Source organism: Hemiscyllium ocellatum, chromosome 8 (genome assembly GCF_020745735.1).
Source record: "Hemiscyllium ocellatum isolate sHemOce1 chromosome 8, sHemOce1.pat.X.cur, whole genome shotgun sequence".
NCBI classification, from domain to species: domain Eukaryota; kingdom Metazoa; phylum Chordata; class Chondrichthyes; order Orectolobiformes; family Hemiscylliidae; genus Hemiscyllium; species Hemiscyllium ocellatum.
This window is the reverse complement of record NC_083408.1, coordinates 68,454,900-68,477,297: the sequence shown is the minus strand read 5'-3', so window position 1 is coordinate 68,477,297 and position 22,398 is coordinate 68,454,900. Positions and strand designations below refer to the sequence as shown.

Genomic DNA, 22,398 nt, shown 5'->3' with positions numbered 1-22,398 from the left:
ACACTGCGGTCACCGTACATGGGAAGTGGGAGCACTGAATATATGACCGTGTGCTACCAAAAAAAGCAGATTTCATTGTCTTGGAGATTTTCAAGCATCTCAAGTGTTGTTGGAGCTGTAGTTATCAAGATATTTGTGTTGTACTCCATCACACTCCTCCTGTTACTTCTCGATGGTGGGCATGTTTGGGGAATTGCTTATTACAGGTTTCTGAACCCCAACTTGCCTTTATATCTGCTGTATTTGTATGACCAATCCAGTTCAGTTTCTGGACAATGTCTAGGGGTATGGTTAGATTCTTCCTTGGTGTATATGGTATTGCCTGGCAAGTGTGGAATATAAATGTAATTTCCCATTTATCAATCCAAGTCTAAATCTTGCTGCGTTTGGACATGGACAGCATCATTATCTGATGAATCGCAGATAGTGCTAAACATTGTATAATCATCACCAAACACCCCCACGTCTGACCTTTATGATAGAGGAAGGTTTTTGATGAAGCAGATGAAGACTCTCAAACCTAGGACACTACCCTGAGGAACTCCTGCAGGGACACTCTGGAACTGAGATGACTGACTTCCAACAATCGCAACCATCTCTTGATAGCACTGTTGATTACTTCCTTTCATGACTTTGCTGTGATTTGAACGTAAACTGATGGAATGGTTATTGGCCGGATAAACCTCCTGTTTATTGTGGACAAGACAGACCCAGACAAGTTTCCACATTGTCAGGTAGATGTGAGTGTTGTAACTATGTTGCAGCAGGTTGTCTAGGCACATGGCAAGTTCTGGAGCAGGATTTCGGTGTTATTTGAGATCATAGGTGTGCTAAACATTGATAATGAGATATTATTAGAAAGGCTAGCTGTACTTACTTTTGCACAGATCAGGATCAGATTGGAGGGAATGAAGAACTTAGCATTGGTTGTAATCTTCGTCATCCTTGTGTGGAGATAGTGTCAGATGACTGGAGAATTATAAATGTTGCATCCTTGATCAATAAAGGGTGCAAAATGACACAACAATTACTGGAGAATCCGTTTATCCCTGGTGGTAGAAATGTTTTTTTTAAATCTGTGGAAGTTATGATAAACCTGAATAAAGCACTAATTTGGCCTCTGCTGAGTACAGTTCCTTGTACGATGTTTAGCAAGAACGTGAAGGCACTGAATAGGATGCAGGAAAGATTTAGAAAATCGTTCTCGGGCTAAGTATCTCCAATTATATCAAGAGATTGGAGAAGCTGGGCCTGAGTGATTTTCCTTTCGACAACAGAAGGTTTGAAAAAAGGGTGATCAAGAGATGGGAAAACCTTGCCGTTGGCTCAAAGGTCCCAAGTCTCCAAAGGTTGCATGAAGAAAAACAGTTTTGTGCGATGAGAATTGTAATCCACTGTTCGAGGTTATGATAAAGACAGATTCAATCAAAGCCTTCAAAAAAATATTAAATAATTACCTAGAAGAAGAATTTTAAGGGCATTAAGTGGGAATATAGGGCTACCTGAGTTTCAGAGAGCCAGCACAGTCACAACAGACGAATGATTTCCTCCTCTGTTGCAACCCTTCTATGATTGAGACCTGGACAGTGGTAGATTAATCCATTTAAAGCTGGTATGTTAAAGGCTAATCACTTTTCACTATTATCTCATCAAAAATTTGGTTGTTAGAGATTTCTAAAAGCTCACTTCCACAAAATTGGTTCCTCAGCAAAATTGAGACCCATTGAATAAATGGGACTGTGACTGCATGGATACATAGTGGCTGAGTGACAGAAATCCAGGAGTAGTGCTATAGGTTGTTTTTGAATTGGCAGAAAACAGGTGTTTTCCAGGAATCAGTACTCTTTTATTGATTTTTATATTAACTTGGATTAGGATGCGAAGGACACATTTTTAAAATTTGCAGATGACAAAAGTTTGAACATGGTGAATTGGACAAAGGAGATATAAGGTTTGTGGAATGGATAGACAAATGGTAGATCAAATTTAATACAGAAATGTGGAGTTATGCATTTTAGTATGCAGAATGAGCGTGCATGAAAATAAGGGTGCAATTCAAAAGGGTTGCAAGATGAAAGAAACCTGAAGGCATACATGCACAAATTGAAGGGTTGTGAAAATGGTTGTAAAGACCTATGGACCCTGGACAAAAGCAAGAATATTGTGATGAGCCTTTACAGATTACTGCTAAGTCCTCAGCTGGAACATTTTCGACAGGATATCAGAACTGCAGAGGGTACAAAGATTAGTTACAGGAATGATTCTAGGGAAGAGAGATTCAAGCTACTTTAGATTGGTGAATCTGAGGTGATTCACCTAAAGACTGTGGCCTTGAACCTCTGTATTGATTTTATTTCATTTCTTCTCAAAATATGGGTGTTGTTGACCAGGGTGATATTTCCTGCCTGTAGTTAATTACGCTCTTTAAAAACGAAAAACTGCGGATGCTGCAGGTCTGAAACAAAAAAAATCAGAAATTCCTTGAGAAACAAAGCAATTCTTGTATCTGTGAAATGAAAGCACAGTCAACCTTTCAAGATGTTCATAACTTCAGTGGTTCTGCAGAGAGTTCACTGGACTGGAAAGGTTGACTGTTTTCTCTGACAGATGCTGCCAGAGTTTCTCCTCCAATTTCAGTTTCTTTTAGTTGTTCCTACTTGAACTTTGCCTTTTAATTCTGTCAGTATGCATGCATCACATGGTGTTCCAGTACATTTGTTGCTTTTGTCCTTCTAGATGATAGAAATCACGGAAGTGATAGGGCATGTTGCAATAGAAGATTTGGTAAGTTATTGTGGGATATTACAGTATGCAATACAATCATGGTATGCAAGGCAGGATGTTTATGCAAATAGCCAATTTGCTGAATAGGTGGACTCCTTGTTTCGCACAGTGCTAAGCTCTTGCCTGTTACTGAAGCTCCAAGATGAGTTTCCTTCACATTCCTCAATTGTGCATGTGTGTTTTGAAGAGGGTTGTCGGAATTTGGATGTCAACACTTCTCAGCCTCTGGTCTGCTGTCATCTATTACATGGAGAATTTGCATAGGAATGCAGGTTTCTGAATTGGGCTGTTCATGGAAACTGCCTTTACTTGCAAATACAAGGTTTAAAATACTGACCTGAAAAACTAACAGCTCACTTGCCCTATCTACTACCCCATCCCTACAGTGTGTTTCAATCAACTATTGCTGGATGGAATTGTTTGATCCCAATACAGTGATAACTTGCAAAATAAAGAAAATTATTTAAATCCAGCTAGTCAGATAATAAATCCTCATTATTGTAAATAAATTAATGAGAAAAGGTAACTGTCTTACAATGTTACAAGTGACCTATGCAATTTTTTTACTTTGGGCTAGAAAATACTTCTGCTATCTACTGTTAAATATCTAATGTTTAGTACACTGAATTGAATGATGGAGTGAAAACACATCTGAAATATCCAAACTTTACACTAATATCTGGATAAAAGGAAATAAAATGCTCATTTAACAAAATTTTTAGTGAATAATCTCCAGCAATGTATTATATATTTCAATACGTTTGTATACATTTGAATGGTATATTGATATTTTTCATTCTATTGTACAGGACATTCTTGAAGGTGGTAATCTGCGTAATGCACTCCAGGAGCTGCACCAAATGATTCTTACCCCTATCAAAGCTTTCAATTTCTCTCATACCCAAAACTCTAGTGAACAAAACCAAGGTTTGGATTCTCAGTCCTCTTTAATGAATTCAGACAGCACCTTGGGAAGTGGACTACCTGATGCAAAGGATTCTGCTGCTGGGGGCATTCAGCAACAAAATGTGACAGGGTGTGAGGGTGAGTCGGGAGGTGCTCCTGTTCCAGAAGGAGATCTGCCTGGACAGTTTACAAGAGTCATGGGCAAAGGTAAGCCTCTTTTTTGCAATGTCACAATTTATCATTGTATTTTTTTACTTTGGTGATAAAGGTAAATCAATGGCTCATTGGAATCCAAAATAAAAGTACATATTGGGGTTTTGGTACCATTTCAGCTAATATTTTTTTGAGACCTTTGTTAGCAAGGTTAGATCTCGTGGAATGTAGGGAGAACTAGCCATTTGGATACAGAACCGGCTCAAAGGTAGAAGACGGGTTGTTTTTCAGACTGGAGGACTGTGACCAGTGGAGTGCCACAAGTATCGGTGCTGGGTCCTCTACTTTTTGTCACTCACCATAAATGATTTGGATGCGAGCATAAGAGGTACAGTTAGTAAGTTTGTAGATGACACCAAAATTGGAGATGTAGTCGACAATGAAGAGGGTTGCCTCAGATTACAACAGGATCTTGACCAGATGGGCCAATGGGCTGAGAAGTGGCAGACGGAGTTTAATTCCGGTAAATGCGAGGTGCTGCATTTTGGGAAAGCAAATCTTAGCAGGGCATACACACTTAATGGTAAGGTCCTAGGGAGTGTTGCTGAACAAAGAGACCTTGGAGTACAGGTTCATAGCTCCTTGAAAGTGGAGTCGCAGGTAGATAGGATAGTGAAGAAGGCGTTTGGGATGCTTTCCTTTATTGGTCAGAGTATTGAGTACAGGAGTTGGGAGGTCATGGTGCGGCTGTACAGAACATTGGTTAGGCCACTGTTGGAATACTGCGTGCAATTCTGGTCTCCTTCCTATCGGAAAGATGTTGTGAAACTTGAAAGGGTTCAGAAAAGATTTCCAAGGATGTTGCCAGGGTTGGAGGATTTGAGTTATAGGGAGAGGCTGAACAGGCTGGGCTGTCTTCCCTGGAGCATCGGAGGCTGAGGGGTGACCTTGTAGAGGTTTACAAAATTGAGGAGCATGGATAGGGTAAATAGGAAAAGTCTTTTCCTGGGATCGGGGAGTCTAGAATTAGAGGGCGTAGGTTTAGGGTGAGAGGGGAAAGATATAAAAGAGACCTAAGGGGCAACTTTTTCACACAGAGGGTTGTATGTGTATGGAATGAACTGCCAGAGGAAGTGGTGGAGGCTGGTACAATTGCAATATATTAAGAGGCATTTGGATGGGTATATAAATAGGAAGGGTTTGGAGGGATATGGGCCGGGTGCTGGCAGGTGGGACTAGATTGGGTTGGTCTGGTCAGCATGGGCGGGTTGGACTGAAGGGTCTGTTTCCACGCTGTATATCTCTGACTCTAAATTCTGATAGTAATAATACCCCAAAGTTTCACATTTATCCTAAGCCATCAAGGTTAATGGTTGTTCTCTGCTAACTGTACAAATCTTCTTTCAAATAAATGGTGTTCTGGACTAGACTGGACCAGACCCCCTCAAAACATTTTAAGGTAGCCTAGACCCTAACATTTTCTTATTTTAAAGGCAAATGTAATGTGCTGCGTTCTGTGCAGATTGAATCTTCATCTCTATTATATCTTATGATTCTTTAAACATGTAACTTAATATTTTCCTTTCCACTTGACCTATTGCCATTACCTGTTCCAGACTGTAGTACTAATAACCACTTTCCTCATGATTTTTAGTGTGCTTTATCCATATGATTTTTGTCGTCATGTGTTTACTTTTGTGCTAGTTCAAGTACCCTTCAATCGTGAAAAGCCTCAACAAAAGCGTTTTTTATGTTTTTAGCACCATGATCCAAGAAAACCTTTATATCCATATAATGCTTTTAACAATACATACTGGAGGAAATTATTTATTTTTTTTTACTGGTTGATGGTAAACAAGTGACTTCAGAATCTGGCCCACTTTTATTGTCATGAAGTAGATTAATAATGTTACCTTCTTAGTCCATTCCCATTGACCTATTTCGAGGTGTTTTCATTCTGTTAAGTAACTCATTTACATGTTCTTTGCTGAGTTTACCTTCATGATTAGATGGTCAAATTAACAGATTACTCAAATACAGTTTTATCCACATGCTCTTCTCCAAACTGTCAAATGTTCAAAATACTTTATCTTTTCCTGCTTTTAAAAGCTGTTCAAGGGTTGTCTCGTTTTATCTTCCTCATGTTTTTACTTGCGATGATACTGTATTACTAGCATAACTTGGAGTGGTTTTCAGATTTTTCATCTGAACTCCAAATCGCTTAGATTTTCTGTTAATGTAACCTAATTAAATGAAGAAAGTATTTAAATAATATGCAACATCTGTTTAAACATCAATGCTAAAAAAGGTAGGGATTACCCAAGGGCAATGAATGCAAATTGTGAAGTAAGGATTACACCTGACCAACTGAATTGGAACTCTTCTAATGGACTAAATGTATTAATAAGTAGTGTGCTAATACAAAGGCTGAAGCCTAAGCACTTAATTTTAAAGTTATTTATAAGAATGTAAATGAATGTTGCTACGCACTAGGCCAGACCACTCAAAACAATCTTGAGCAGGCAACCCAGACCACAACTTTGCAATTTGTTTTGGTCAATGTACAGTAAAACATTACCCAGAGTAATCTTCACTGGGTTGACTACTGGGTTTTAAAACAGACAGACAGAAATTTATTCACAAAATTACACGATGAAACACAGTAGAACTCAGTTATCCAAACTAGACTTAATTATGCTGTTCCGAATATACACCACAGTCCCAATAAGTAAACCCCCTTTAAACAATTTTAAAAATGGAGCAGATGCTTATACTTTGAAGTTAAAAGGGCAGAAAGAGAGAGCGAGCCAGTTTCCCCACAGCTGAACTCCTAAATAGTTCTGGACTGAGCTGACCATTCCCATTTCATTTTACAGGTCCCTTCTAAAACATGACCATTTTGGCCTGAAGTCTCATCAGTTTATATATAAACAAAAAGGCCTCTCAATACCCTTTAATCTCTACCAAAAGTCTAATCGGAACCAGAAGCGTTTTACTACCCCTCTGGGAAAAAATACCAAGGGCACAGTGTCCTTCAGAAAAGAAACACCTTTTAGAAAAAAGGGTCCAGCTTTGTGACAATGTTTTTCATTGCCCAAGTACAGGGGAACCTTGGGTAAAAGCAAATTACTGCAGATGCTGGAATCTGAAACCAAAAGAGAAAATGCTGGAAAATCTCAGCAGGTCTGGCAGCTTCTGTAAGGAGAGAAAAGAGCTGACGTTTTGAGTCTAACTGACCCTATGTCAAAGCTGGGGAACCTTGATTACCTGGCATTATCTGAATTTTGGATTATCTGACTAAGATCGCAAGGTCCCGATGCTTGGCTAAACTGTTATCTGACATTTGATTATCTGAACCAAATACTCCCCACCCATGTCATTCAGATATTCGTGGTTCCTCTGTATAGCAATAGATATGCCTTAGGACAGTTTGCATGTGCATAAATTATTTGGATTCTTAAACATTTGTTTGTGGATATGGGTGTTGTCATCAGGTCTCATACTCACATAACCACGAGGTTACCACCTCTCATACCATTGTTTGCCACACCACATTAGGAAGTGTAATGAAATGAGGAAAAATGTAAGAGCACATCTGGGTTAGAGAAATGAGCTATATGTGTTTAGGACAGATCAACTAATATGAGATTGGGTGAAAGGAATAGAATGATGATTGAACTTTTACAATTTAAGGTATAATCTAAATAAAGGGGAAGAGCTGAGATTTTTAAGGTAGAAGTGCACAAAATTGCAAGTAGGAAAATGGTAATCTGTTCAGCATATTGAATACAAATACAGAAATTCATAGAATCAATACAGTGTGAAAACAGGCCATTTGGCCCAAAAAGTCCACACCAACCCTCCGAACAGTAACCCACCCAGACTCATTCCCTTTACTCTAGGCTTACCCTTGACTAACTCACCTAACGTCCCTGAACACAATGGACAATTTAGCATGGCCAATTCACCTAACCTGCACATCTTTGGATCGTGGGAGGAAACCCACGCAGACACTGGGAGTAATGTGCAAGCTCCAAATGGACAGTCGCCAGAGGGTAGAAACTAGCCAGTGTCCCTCCTGCTGTGAGGCAGCAGTGCTAACCACTGAGCACACCTATGTATGACCAAAACCATAGTTAGGTAAAACTGATGCAGTTTTGAGTACCTTATTGTAGAAAAGCTATTGACTTAATATAGATTTTGGAGAATAACGCTGAATTATTGCTTACAGCAAACTTAATGCTTTTGCTCCATGCACTGTAAATAAGAATAAGGGAGAGGGAGCAAAACTCCAAATATTGAAAGCTTTACATTGGCAGTAGATTGTGAAAGTTTAATGAATCATTAATGAGGCACCATGGCATGGATAAAAATATAACCTGGCATGTTAGATGAAGTTTTCATGCCTTATCATATAGAATGTATTATACTGCACTTGAAAAGTGATTGGAGACATAACTGCATTTTAAAAAAAATGCCAGAAAGTTTAAAATATGAGGAGTGCAAAACTAATGCAGGCCAAGTGGATAGAATGGCCTTATGTAGTGCTTGGAGTTTCTCATAAGTTCCTTGTCTTTATCATCATTTTATCTATTTAATTTATCTTGCTTTGATTTTTCCTTTTTAGTCTATTGACCCAATGACCCATAAAAGAACTAAATAACCTTTTTTAAATGATACTAATTACTGATTAGAGAGTTTAAGAATTAACTTGTCAAGGTGGACCTTGTAATGGCTTATCAGTATCCATTCCTCTCCAGCAAGGCATTGGACTGGTTAAGGAACTTGACATTAGAACTCTGACAACAGCTTCTGCTCCCAAAGCCATTTGAAGAAAGAAAGAAGACTCGTTACCTTGCTTCCTGCAAAGATTATTAAGTCTTTTATTTGTCATTTCAATCGAATTCAAATGTTTGCTCTTCATCTTTTATGCATTAATCTGTGAAAACTGTCTTCTTTCAATATTCTTTTGCTTGTAATAATATAATTGAATAATTATTTGTACATGAGGAAGTGTGAATTTCTTCTGTACTTAAAATTAATTGTTTGGGTGTGTGATCCTCTTTCATACTGTGCCTCAGTCTCTGAGCCTCTGTCCTCTGCTATCACCACCTCCACTGTCTTGCCCCCAGTCTCTAGCATTTGCTAAGTTCAAGTCCCTCTGTATACCAGTGAATGTTGTACACTCTGTAAAATCTTCTGATCTGATAAATATTCTGTGTAAATATCACTGAATTCAATAAAGTTGAACTATTAAATTTGCCTTTTTTGTGATTTTCAGCTTTAGGCATCTTGAGAAACTTGGAAGTAATTTCTACTTCCGGTATTACAATTTTTATAATACTTGATCATTCTCCTTTGCAGTGTGTACACAGCTGCTAGTATCCAGACCTGATGAAGAGAACATTAGCTCTTATCTGCAGCTCATTGACAAAAGTGTAGGTCATGAGGTGAGTATAAGTAGAACACTTCAATAGTAGATGGACTTAGTCTGAAACATCTGCCAGTATTTGAAGTTCTACATATCTGAACCTGTCGCTGGTCCTATCCATACAATCTAATTTGCATTTTAAATAATGGATTAGTCTGTTCCATACTAAAGATTTTTCACTGTTTATTTCTAAAGGATTACCTCTGTCTCTCATGGCTGCAAAGCCCGAAATGTTCAAGCCCTTGCTCATAACTCTGATATTAAAGTTAGCCTGATGGTTTCAGTCCTCAAATATCTTCCTGTGGAATAATTTCCTGTTGTGTGCCCTTCCTTTCTCCCTGCCACCCCCAAATGTGCTTGCATGCCTCCCCACATTCTCTCTCCCCAACATGCACACCCCACTAGAAATGCTCATGTGCATGCACCATAAATGGTGGCGTATTCATACAAATTATAGTCTTTTAAAGCAGAACATGACACTAGAATATCAAACTGGTTTGACTGGAACATGATGTACCATCCTATCACCAACTATAGTGTTCATCATACTGTTTGCTTTGTGGCAAATGATTAGGTAGAGTTGACCTGATATATATTAATATTCAATTAGCATACTGTACAATGGAATGTGATTCTTAAATTAGATCCATCAATTGTTTGATATGGAATTCAATTCTTCATTTAAAAAAATTGGCATTTAAAATCTCAATGCCATTTCAGTTTTGATTTGATAAATTAACTTGCATATCAGCAAATTTATCACTTTTGTCGTAATCTTTTTTCTGATCTGTATTCATTGAGCAGATACGTCACTCTTTCGCTCTCCATGTGACTCTGTTTCTGCCTTCCTTCATCTCACCCTCTTAACCTCTTCTGTTCATTTTTCCCTCAAATACTTATATAACTTCCTCTTAAATACATAGGTGCTATTCACTTCAACCACTACTTGTGATGGTGAGTTATCTTTGAGCAAGGTAGACTTTATTTAATTTCCCTGTACCAATACTTCATATCTCCTAAACTGAAGGGATGAAAAAGGCCCACTGGTTTCAGTCCTGGAGAAACTCAAAGAACTTGCAGATGCATTAAATCTTTGCCAGCTGTTTTAGATATGGAAATTAAGTTTTCATTTATGCTTCCACAGGCAGCCTCTACTGTCTACATGTTGCTGCAGATGTGTTTTGATTTTTAAAGCTCTGCCTCAATATTAAGTAATAAATAAGCAAAATCTTCTCAATTTTTGAACAACCATTATGTGCGCATTGTAACAAATGAAGAGAAATGAGTACTTGTACCATTCCTGAAGATGAAGTTGGCCAAATGTTAATATTGCCTCAGTACCTCTGGATACTGATTTTTGCTTTACAGTTTTCTCTGCAGACATAATTTTCTTTTTATCACTTGTGTTACATAAAAGGCAGAAGCAAGATTAGATCATTCGAACCCTCAAGCCTGCTTTGCTATTCAGAATGATCATAGCTGGCCAACAAGCTCAGTACCCTAATCCTGCTGTCTCCCCGCCCCCCCCCCCCCCCCAAACATCATTTGATCCACTGTTTTTCTAAGTGCTTGCCTTTAAAATCCTTGAAAGTGGTCCCTAATATCTCCCTCACTACTGACCTCAGACTCTCTGGTCTATAATTCCCTGTTTTCTCTCTACCTCCCTTTTTTTAAAATAGTGGGGTTAAATGAGCTATCCTCCAATCTGTATGAACTGTTCCAGAGTGTAAACCTTGGAAGATGATCACCAATACATCTGTTTCTAGGACCACTTAAGTATTGCTAGGATGTACATTATTAGGCCCTGAGGATTTACCAGACTTCAATCATATCAATTTCTCCAACACTTTTCGACTATTACAGATTTGTTTTAGTTCCTCTCCCTAAACCCTACGTTCCACACCATTCCTGGTATTATATTTGTGTCATCCTTTGGAGACCAAAGTAAATTATAAATTTAGTTCATCTGCCATTTCTTGGTTCTCTATTATAAATTTTCCCATCTGACTCTAAGATGTATGTCTTTAGAACTTCTAAAGAAAAATGACACTTTCATCTTTCTGAACTGTTTAGTCAAGTTTTATTAAAATGTCTTTTTCACATATAACTTCTGTTCTTATTTCTGACCATCCTTACCAGCCAAAATGCAAACAACGAAAGATTATCATGTATGTTATTGTCAGGTAGCTTGTATGAACTGTAGTTGCAAATGAACCCTGTATAGTGGACATGGCAGCACCTATCTGTGCAGTCGGGGTTGTTGGAAGTCCTTTTGGAGGAGATGAAGGTAGAGCAGTGGATGTGATGTATAGAGATTTTAGCTGGGTGTTTGAAAGGTTCCCCATGGTGGGCTCACGTTCGGAAAGTAAGGAGGTATGAGATGCAAGGAAATTTGGCAGTCTAGATATAGAATTGGCTAGCCCATAGAAGACAGAGGGTGGTGGTAGATGGAAAGCATTCAGCCTGGAGCTTAGTGGCCAGTGGTGTTCAGCAGGGATCTATTCTGGGACCTCTGCTCTTTGTAATTTTTATAAATGACTTGGATGAGGAAGTGAAAGGGTGGGCTAGTAAGTTTGCTGATGACACGAAGGTTGGTGGAGTTGTTGTAGGTTGCAACAGGACAGTGACATGATGCAGATCTGGGCTGAGAAGTGGCCGATAGCGTTCACCCTGGAAAAGTGTGAAGTGATTCACTTTGAAAGGTCGAATTTGTATGCAGCATACAGGGTTAGAGACAAGATTCTTGGCAGTATGGAGGAACAGAGGAATCTTTGGGTCCACATCCACAGATCCCTCAAAGTTGCAACTTAAGTTGTTAGGGTTGTTAAGAAGGCATATACGGTGAGTTGGCTTTCATTAGTGGGGATTGAGGTTCAGAGCCATGAAGTTATGCTGCAGCTCTATAGAGCCCTGGTTAGATCACACTTAGAATATTGTGTTTAGTTCTGGTCACCTCGTTGTAGGAAGGATGTGGGAGCTTTAGAGATTGTGCAGAGGCGATTTATCAGTTTGCTGCCTGGATTGGAGGGCATGTCTTATGAAGAAAGACTGAGAGCGGAGGCTTTTCTTATTGGAGCAAAGAAGGATGGAAGGTGACTTGATAGAGATGTACAAGATGACAGGCGCAGATAAGATGGATAGCCAAAGACTTTTATTTTTCCCCCAGGGTGGAAATGGCTATCATGAGGAGGCATAATTTTAAGACGATTGGAAGAAGATTTAGGAGAGATGTCAGAGGTAGGTCCTTTAAGCAGAGGATAGTGGGTGTGTGGAATGCACTGCCAGCAGTGATTGTAGAGTCATATACATGAGAGACATTTATGTGACTCTTGGGTAGGCACGTAGATGATGGTGCTTGAGTGGAGAATGTAGTGCTGGAAAAGTACAGCAGGTCAGGCAGTATCTGAGGAGCAGGAGAATCAATATTTTGGGCATAAGCCCTTCATCAGGAATGTGGAGTGGGGAATGGGGGAATGAGAGATAAATAGGAGGGTGGGGTGAGGTACTTGGCAGGGAAGATGGACAGGTAGGACAGTTCAAGAGGGTGGTGCTGAGTTCGAGGGTTGGATCTGGGATGAGGTGGGCATTGTTGATGACTTCTCCAGTTCCCTTGTCTTTTCCCCCACCCAATCTCATCCCAGATGCAACCGTGCAACTCAGCACCGCCCTCTTGAACTGTCCTACTTCCCACTTATCCACTCCACTTCGTCCTCCCCTCTGACCTATCACTATCACCATCCCCACCTATCTATTTATCGCCCTACCAGTTGCCTCAACCCCACCCTCTTATTTATCTCTCAGCTCCCCTCCCCCATCCACCCCCAACACTCCTGATGAAAGGCATATGCCCAAAACATTGATTCTCCTGCTTCTTTGATCATGCCTGGCTTGCTGTGCTTTTCCAGCGCCATACTTTTATCAATTCTGATCTTCAGCATCTGCGGTCCTCACCTTTCTCCATCAACTAGGGCCAGCAGATCTCATTGATCACTCTTATTATTGCTATTTATGGGGCTTTGCAACATCTAACAAACAAGTGCTGAACTGTTTCTAACTTTAAAATAACCAATTCTCTTCATGTGAAAGTGTGTTTTATTTTTACATAATTCATAATGTACATTATGTAATTCTATACTGACTTGTATGCAGTATAGATGTTATGACCCAAGATGTTTCAGGCATTATTTTTGTTAAAAATTTTTAAGTATAGGACCTTTTACAAACATAGGCCATTTTACAAAAATTAGACTTTTACTGTGATGAATTTGGAATTGGGGTGTCGGTTAGCTCAGTTGTCTAGATGGTTGGTTTGTGATGGTGAGTCATGCTAACCACATTGGTTCATTACTCACACTGGCTGAGGTCATCGCAAAGGTCTTCCCTTCCCAAGTTCATCACACGTCTGAGGTGTGAACCCTCAAATTAAACTCACTACTAGTCATCTCTCTCCAATGAGAACTGCCCTGTGGTCCTCTGAGAGTGTGGTGACTTTATGTAATGTGGTGTCAGTGTTTAATTTTCTATTTGTAGTGCGAATGTTGAATTTACTCCATTTTCTTTAAAAAAAAAGGAATTTTTTTTACCGTGATGCAAAGTGTAGTGCAGTTCTGACAATGCACTATTATTTTCACCTGAATGATGAATAATGTTATGTTAATTTATTAATTTAAAATTAATATTTTCACATGTACTGGTACTTTTTAACTTTAATTAAAATTGTTTGTTTTTATCTTAGGCTTTTACAGAGACGCAGAAGAAGAGATTGTTGTCGTGGAAGCAACAGGTTCAGAAACTCTTTAGGTCTTTCCCCCGGAAATCCCTCCTGGATATGCCAGGTTATCGACAGCAGAGAAGGTGTGTTTTAATATTTTATCTTCTCAGTTGTGAATTTCTGTCTATGAACTTTAAATCTGTTTGTCATTCTTTTATCTAATAAAACTGGATGGGCACAAGCAATCTGAATTTCCATTTTCCTTTTCCTTTGGTTTTCTAGTTAACGCAGATGTGAACTTCTGTAACTTAGAAAGTATCAGCTAAATAATGTCCTGATACTGCTTGCTTATCAGTGATATGTAATTGTTTTTTGTTCTGGGCAGAATTCCAGCAAACATAGGAGCTTTAGAAGCTTAATTTCATGGCTAGCTAGTATCGCGTTGGAAGTTGTTGGTTGTTGCATTCAGTGTCATTGAGTATCCTCAAGTCTTCAAATCAATAGTATTTGCTGCTCTGAAAACAAAGGAATTGCGTAGTGACATTTAAGGACGATCTTAATGCAATATTATTTATAATGAAGTTTGTGCTCGACCATGAAATGTCTTTATATTTTGAGCTGCTTTCTATTTTCCTGAATGGTTACTTTATTCCTATCAAGTAAAAAATCTCTGAAATGAGGTGTAATCTCATCATTCATTGCTATCTGCTTTACAAATGAAATTTATGATTTATGCATAAATTAATCTAAAATACAGTAAATTACAATTTTATGGTACATAGTGTATTTGAACAGAGGCATATAATTCAAGTGGAATTAATTCAGAGAAAACTAAATATAATATCTTAAACATTGCACATTCATGATCATGCACAAAACAACATTTAAGTTTCTACAATTATCTATTTTATAGTTAATTGGATAAAAATCATCTTGCATATAATTTTGTTCAAAATTCTTGTCCATTTGTCTTGGATTATTAACTAGAATTTTTTTAATTTTAATATTGATAAAATCACATTTGTCAGCTTTGGATGTTTCCTTGTCAGAAGGGAATAAATCAGAAATCTAGTCAGAAAATGTATTAGCTTAATCACATCGACTTAAAAAGGAGAAACTCAAGTTTGGAGAAAAATTAGATGTAAATGTCATACTATTGATTACTTTAACAGTAATTAAAATTGTATAATTCTGAGTTAGTCTCAGAGTGGTCATCAAGATCAACTGTCTATGGTAAGTTGCTCATTTACTCTAAAGAGATCCATTGTAACCAAGAAACAACATGCAGCATATCTTTTGGACACCTTACACGTTGGTTCACTTTTGTCTCCAACAAAGTCAATTCCACTTGTGAATATCATTTGAAATATAGTGAATGATGATCCTTAAAATTAGTTTGAGACACAAGTGCCTTCTTCACTAACCTTTCTGTCACTTGCCTGGAAATGTGGTGGATGAAAGTTCAATTGAGGCATTCAAGTTCACAGTGGATGATTATTTAAACAGAAACAACATGCAGGATTACAGAAAAAAAATCAGGGGATTGTTACTAAAATGCTCAGAGAGCTAATGCAGACACGATGGGCTGAATGGGCACCATCCGCACTAAAACAACTGAGATTTTGTGAACCCATCAAATTCTGGAGGAAAAGCCTTAAGCACAAAAGAGATTTCCATTTAGAGCTCCTTTTTCTAAATTGTGAGAAATCAGTGCCTTGGTTTATGAGCTTGCTACTTTATAAATATCTATGTATTTGTGGCAGATGAAATGTCAAATTGTGTGTGTGTGTGTGTGTGTGTAAATTAGATTGTGCGAATGTTATTGACATAAACTGTGTTTCCAAATGAGTTGCTTGGCATTCAAAAAAAATACCATTTTACAGCATATACAGCATTTCTTTGTTAATGCTGTTTAGAAGAAGGTCCACAGTCATGGTTGTTAAAATGTCATTTCTTGTCAAAGCATGCTTAAGACTATACATGCTGCTCGTGTTTGTGTATTTTCTCTAAGTGCAAATATATTTTCTTCATTTAATTAAAGCTGAAAATTTTAACTTTAGTTTATTTGCATCTTGGTTGTTAGTTACAAAATAACTTTCCTTAGACAATTATTTGGAAATGACAGCTTGCCATTTGTCCAAATCTCTCAAACTTTCATACAAGCAGCAGTCCTTATTAAACTGTTTCCATTGTTGAAGACCCAAGAACTAGAGGGCATCTATTTAAGGTTGGCAAATGAAGCAGTGGTGACCGAAGGAATTCTTTGTTTTTGAAATGCAGCAAGTAGTTAGGGTTTGGGAATGTACTGCTGAAGTGCAAAGTACAGAGAGATTCAATCCTGGTTTCAAAAGAGATTTGAAAGGATATCTAACAGAATTTGTTGGCCTACTGGGAAAAGACAGGGGAGTGAAGACTAACTGTATTGATTTTGCAGAGAGTGGTACAGATGCCACAGGCAGAATGGTCCCTAACTGCTGCAACTGTTCTGTGATTCAGTGACAATGTCATGTACAATGTTCCTGTATTATTTGTTTCAACCACTTATATTCCAGTCTGATTTGATCTGTGCACTAATCACATCCCCCTCAAACTTTTGTGTACATAAGTCGTTACCTTGATTGTTCTAAATTGTCTGGATCTGTCATTCTACACTTTCACTAGAAACATTCAGGTTTTGTCTGTAGTGTCTCATTCTTTAAATTTTGAACATCTGCATGAAATCACTGTAAATTGTAGCTGTTCTGAAAATCTGACTGCTTTTTCAAGTATTTATTTGTATTTCAGCACAAGAGACAGCTTTCCAATGAATCTGTTCTACCTTCTCTAACATCTCAACTTCTTAACGAATTTCATAGAATCATAGAATTCCTACAGTGTGGAAACAAGCCATTTGGCCCAACAAGTCTACACTGACCCTCTGAACAGCGTCCCACCCAGACCCATTCCTCTCCCTATTACACTATATTTTCCCTGACTAATGCACCTAACCTACAGATCCCCGAACACTATGGGTAATTTAGCATGGCCTTCACCCAACCACATCTTTAGTTTTTTTTAGAGCACGATGTTGTACCATAAACAAACCATGTTGTATTTCATCTACTCCACATTTGAATATTCCAATTACTAATCCATGACCCTTATGAGCTTCTTTAGCTGCTCTGAATGACTTGCAATGGCTCCTGTTTTGTATTCCTGTAACTGTAAAGTTGGACACCACTTCCCCTACTGTTTTTTTTAAATCATTGACATATGCAGAAAATAAATAATCCCAGAATAGAACACTGTAGGGTGCCACTGTCCAGATCCAAAACAGTCCTAAACTACTTTGTTTCCCGAGTTGCCATTTGCTATTTGAAACGCCAATATTCTGTAGGAATGTTGGATCTGTGCTGCCATTATTAAAGATGTTAGATGCCTATCTTTTACCATTGAAATATTTCAGTTAAATTATTCTTCTCCCCTTTTCTTCTACGTTCCTTACTCCCATATGACTCAATTTCTGGTCATTTGAGGTACTGTTTCACTTGTGCTTCCAACTCATTCTCTTTTCAATGTATTCTTTGGCATGCCTATGTGCTGTTTGCTAAATTAGCACAACAGTAATTTAGTATCAAGGTCACCTAATAGTGTCAATTGGCTATCAGCTGCATAACAAGAAACCTTGCTAAGCACTTCTAGCCTTGGATGAATTTAAATTTAAACATGTAGTTAGAGAGAAACAACACGGAACAAAAGTTAGAGACATGCCACAAATTTCTCTCTCTATCATGTCATATGTGTCTCAACCTTTTTAAACATTAAAACTGGTTTTACTATCTTTTCTTCACATAGCTGGGGTTTTAGTCAATCCAACTCCTTACCAGCAGCCGGATCTGTGGGTGGAGGAGTGGGTAGACGAACCCAACGCCAATTTCAGATGCCACCTCGAAATATGCCCACTGCTCGATTGGGTCTTATGGGCCCCAGTGGACTTATGGGTGCCCCACAGCGTAGTGCAGCCAGCAATCCTGCCATATTAAAACAAGGAAGACAGGTTTGTTCAAGTCTTTTGCCTTTCTGTAGTGTAATTTAAAATATGTGCAAATATGTATTCTTTGGGGAAACTCGCTAGTTAAATGTAATATTTGTTTAGCCAGCAAGATACAACACGCCCTGTTTAACTTTAAAGGACAGGAAAATACAGTAGACTGTGTTTAGTTACATTTGCCAAATTTACATTGGAAATATTTCTCAAATTTTCCTGATTTAAGTAACTTGCTGGTTCCTTTTAAAAAGACCCAGTGAGAACACTCTGAAGGCATTTCCTGTTTTTCCTCACTTTGATGTGTAGAGGTACTGAAATGGGATGATGTAAATGTGGAAAAAAGTACAGACGCTGCTTCTCTGGAAAGGGTGAAGCCCAGAGTTTTATGTACATAAAAAAAAGTTTTACAACAGATTCATTCAGAGTGTATAGACATCAGACAATGAATGAAATTTGTAAGGATTGTAAGCTTTGAGGTATTAGAGCATGATGTCAAATAGACAGTTAATTGCATATGCCATTAGTTCTTCAATATTAGAGGTTGTATAAATTAAATTTGTTTTACAAAGTGTAACTTGTATTTTCACAGAATCTATGGTTTGCTAACCCTGGAGGCAGTAACAGCATGCCAAGCCGAACCCATAGTTCAGTACAGCGTACCCGCTCTCTGCCAGTCCACACATCACCACAAACTATGCTAATGTTCCAGCAACAAGGTAAGTAGAAGAGAATATTAAACAGATGCCTTTCTATATGTGGGTAAAGATTAACATCAACACTTGTAAATGCTTGGAAAATGTTGGGCCTCAATTGTCACCCTGCATTCCTCTCTACTTATAAAAGGTTTATTTCTTCCCCGAATAACCAGCATGAATGGTGGCTGCTTGGTGACAGCCCAGAGTACGCAAATCAGAGTCTGCTATAGCCTGAGCATAATTTTCTGACGCTAGTCAGATTACTGGATTGATTAAATCATAGACTTCACTGGAGAGATTTGTCTCTATAAATAACAAGTTGACTATGCTGGATCTTTTCTTAGCTTTCTACCATAGGCTTTATATTACTTCTGGAATTTTATTGCATGATTGCAACTACAACAGACCGTTCTAATTTTAAATAATATAACATGCATCATGGAAGATAGTCAATGCATAAGTATTGATTAGGTTTATTCTAATTTTGTCTTTACAGAAATACAAAACTTAGATGTTTTCTGTTTTACAGTCAGTCAATTTTTGTACCTCAGTTTGTGACTATTCTTGTCAATTTATTTGAAGAATAAATAGAAAATTACAAGCCATTCTAAGCACTTGCCTTGGATGAATTATATAATAAGTATTTGTGTTGCAGACGTTTCGTCCCCTGTCTAGGTGACATCCTCAGTGCTTGGGAACCTCCTGTGAAGCGCTTCTGTGATGTTTCCTCCGGCATTTATAGTGATTTGTCTCTGCTGCTTCCGGTTGTCAGTTCCAGCTGTCCGCTGCAGTGGCCGGTATATTGGGTCCAGGTCGATGTGCTTATTGATTGCATCTGTGGATGAATGCCATGCCTCTAGGAATTCCCTGGCTGTTCTGTTTGTTTGGCTTACCTTATAATAGTAGTGTTGTCCCAGTTGAACTCGTGTTGCTTGTCATCTGAGTGCGTGGCTACTAAGGATAGCTGGTCGTGTCGTTTCGTGGCTAGTTGGTGTTCATGGATGCGGACCGATAGCTGTCTTCCTGTTTGTACTATGTAGGGCAAACAGGAAAACAGCTAACAGTCCGCATCCATGAACACCAACTAGCCACGAAACGACACGACCAGCTATCCTTAGTAGCCACGCACTCAGATGGCAAGCAACATGAGTTCAACTGGGACAACACTGCTATTATAAGGTAAGCCAAACAAACAGAACAGCCAGGGAATTCCTAGAGGCATGGCATTCATCCACAGATGCAATCAATAAGCACATCGACCTGGACCCAATATACCGGCCACTGCAGCGGACAGCTGGAACTGACAACCGGAAGCAGCAGAGACAAATCACTATAAATGCCGGAGGAAACATCACAGAAGCGCTTCACAGGAGGCTCCCAAGCACTGAGGATGTCACCTAGACAGAGGACGAAACATCTGCAACACAAATTCCCAGCTCGGCGAACAGAACCACAACAATGAGCACCCGAGCTACAAATCTTCTCTCACACTCCATTTTATTTGCTTATTATACAAAGTTTATCTTTTCAAAGTTGCAGCTGTTTCATATAATGTATATCTAGTTATTTATTAGTAGTATAGGTTTGTTTAATTTGTCATTAACATTAATAATTTGAAAGTTTGTGCCATAATTTTGTAACTTATTAGTTGACTATTTTATTTAATCTAATTAGACTTGAGATGTACGAATGCTAGAAATATACTTCATATATGATTCCTGTCCTCACTGTGCTAAGATTGAGAAAAGATTAAAAATACAAAAACAATACATGGATGATGGAAATCTGAAATTCAACAATATTAAGGTGCTGGAGAAACTGAGTTGGTATGAAAGTGTGTGGAGAGGGATACTGTTTCTGATCCAATATGAATTCCGTTCAGGGATACACTGGTTCTTTTACTGAAACAAAGAAACTTTGTGAGAAGTGACTATTATTTAAAATGCGAGGATTTTAATAAACTTGACCATTTCAAGTGAAGATCACCTTTTGTGTATATAACTCACCAATCCACAATGTTCCCTCAATGTATTTGTGATAACCCTGGATCCCCTTTAGCAATATGCTGTGTTGGTCTTCCTTCCTTGAAAACTATGGAGCAATCCTGTTTCATCACCACCTGTGCTACGTGCCTTTTGTTTTTTTTTTAAAGAGGTGCCCTCCTGCATTTCCTATTTTATTTTGTTCATCTTAATATTAAAGTGTGATTTCCTCGTGTTTAAATTCATTGTGTCAGAAAAACGTACTTGGATCCAATTTTCTCAAGCCCTTATAAGTTTATGCACTTCAATTATATCCTGTCAGGTTGTGCTTTGAGAGAAAAGATCCATAATTATCAGTTTTTTTACTTAAGTTTGCCCACAACTTTCCCTTTCAGTAACCTGCAGTTACTGAACCCATTACCCGTTCAGTAATATCCTTTTTTTTTGAAGAAGGATATCTAAATCTTAATACAGTAGGCCCCAGTATGTTCTCAGCAAGACTAAATACAGTTTCCAAAATACTGTAGGTTCTGGAGACCTAAAATAAAAGCAAGGTGCTAGAGAAACTCTGGGCTAGCAACATCTGTGGGGAAAGAAACAGTTAACATTTTGAGTCCAATGACTCTTGGCATCTTGCGTTCCAGAGAAGAATCATCAGACTTAAAGTGTTAACTCTGTTTCTCTCTGCATAGATGCTGTCAGATCTGAGTTTCTCTTGCACTTTGGTTTTATGTCAAAATTATCCTGCTGAATTCATGTTGTCGTTTATGTATCCTGATAATTTAACAGTTTGGGGGCATTGTGCTGATGTTTTGAGTAGCTGGCTTATTAAAGCCTTGAAATCTCTCACTCTGCTATCTTAAATCAGAAGGCGTAGGAGCGGAACTAGGCTATTTGGCTATTGAGTCTATGGTGCCATTCAATGTGACCATGTAGGATCTAATAATCTTTGACTCCACTTTCCTGTCTTTCCCTCATAATCCCTGATTCCCTTACTGATTTAAAAGTCTGTCTACCCCAGCCTTGAGCATACTTAACTACCCAGCCTCTACAATCCTTGTAGTAAATAATTCCACAGTTTTACTACCTGTCAAAGAAATTTCTTCTCTGAGTAAGGTGACCCTTACTCATAGATTATGTCCTATGGTTTTAGACTCGCCCATAAATGAAAACCACCTCTCCACACCAACACTGTCTAACTCCTTAAACCATTTATATTTATTTTTCCCTTTTGCCTCTCATTCTTCTAATCTGTAATAAATACAGGTCCAACACACACAACCTTTCCTCATATGAAAACCCTCCACATCGTAGTAAACATTCTCTGGACTACCACCTATGCCAGGACTTCCTAGCCAGAAGAAGGTTTATACCTGAGACATCGACTTCTCACCATCTGATGCTGCCTGGCTTGCTGTGTTCTTCCAGCCTCCTGCCTGTCTCCTATGCTAGTATAGCTTTCCTTAGATAATGGAAGTAGAACTTTTCACGGTATTCTCAAAATGGTCTAACTAATGAAAACAACAAATGCTGGAGATCACCGCAGGTTAGGCAGCATCCATGGCGAGAGAGTAAGTTAACATATTGAGTCTAGATGGTTCTTCAGAGCTAAAGTGAAGTGTGGAGGGGGTAGCATTTTTGCTATAGTTGGGGGGGGCGGAGTGCTGGGGGAGAAAAGATGTTTATAGTCTGATTGTGATCAGAATGTG

At 38.5% G+C, this 22,398-nt stretch overlaps 1 protein-coding gene across 7 annotated transcripts in view; it reads left to right on the top strand.

Moving 5' to 3' along the window:
* samd4a (sterile alpha motif domain containing 4A) overlaps positions 1 to 22,398 on the top strand; it is a 177,093-nt gene that overhangs the window by 137,790 nt on the left and 16,905 nt on the right. For 6 of the 7 annotated variants that reach the window (XM_060829141.1, XM_060829143.1, XM_060829146.1 and 3 more), the window contains 5 exons: positions 3,594 to 3,897; positions 9,208 to 9,293; positions 14,010 to 14,128; positions 17,820 to 18,021; positions 18,602 to 18,728. In XM_060829141.1, coding sequence (XP_060685124.1) covers positions 3,594 to 3,897; positions 9,208 to 9,293; positions 14,010 to 14,128; positions 17,820 to 18,021; positions 18,602 to 18,728 — 838 coding nt within the window. Of the gene's footprint in view, positions 1 to 3,593; positions 3,898 to 9,207; positions 9,294 to 14,009; positions 14,129 to 17,819; positions 18,022 to 18,601; positions 18,737 to 22,398 lie in introns of those variants that run through there. The other variant, XM_060829144.1, reaches the window with a different exon arrangement.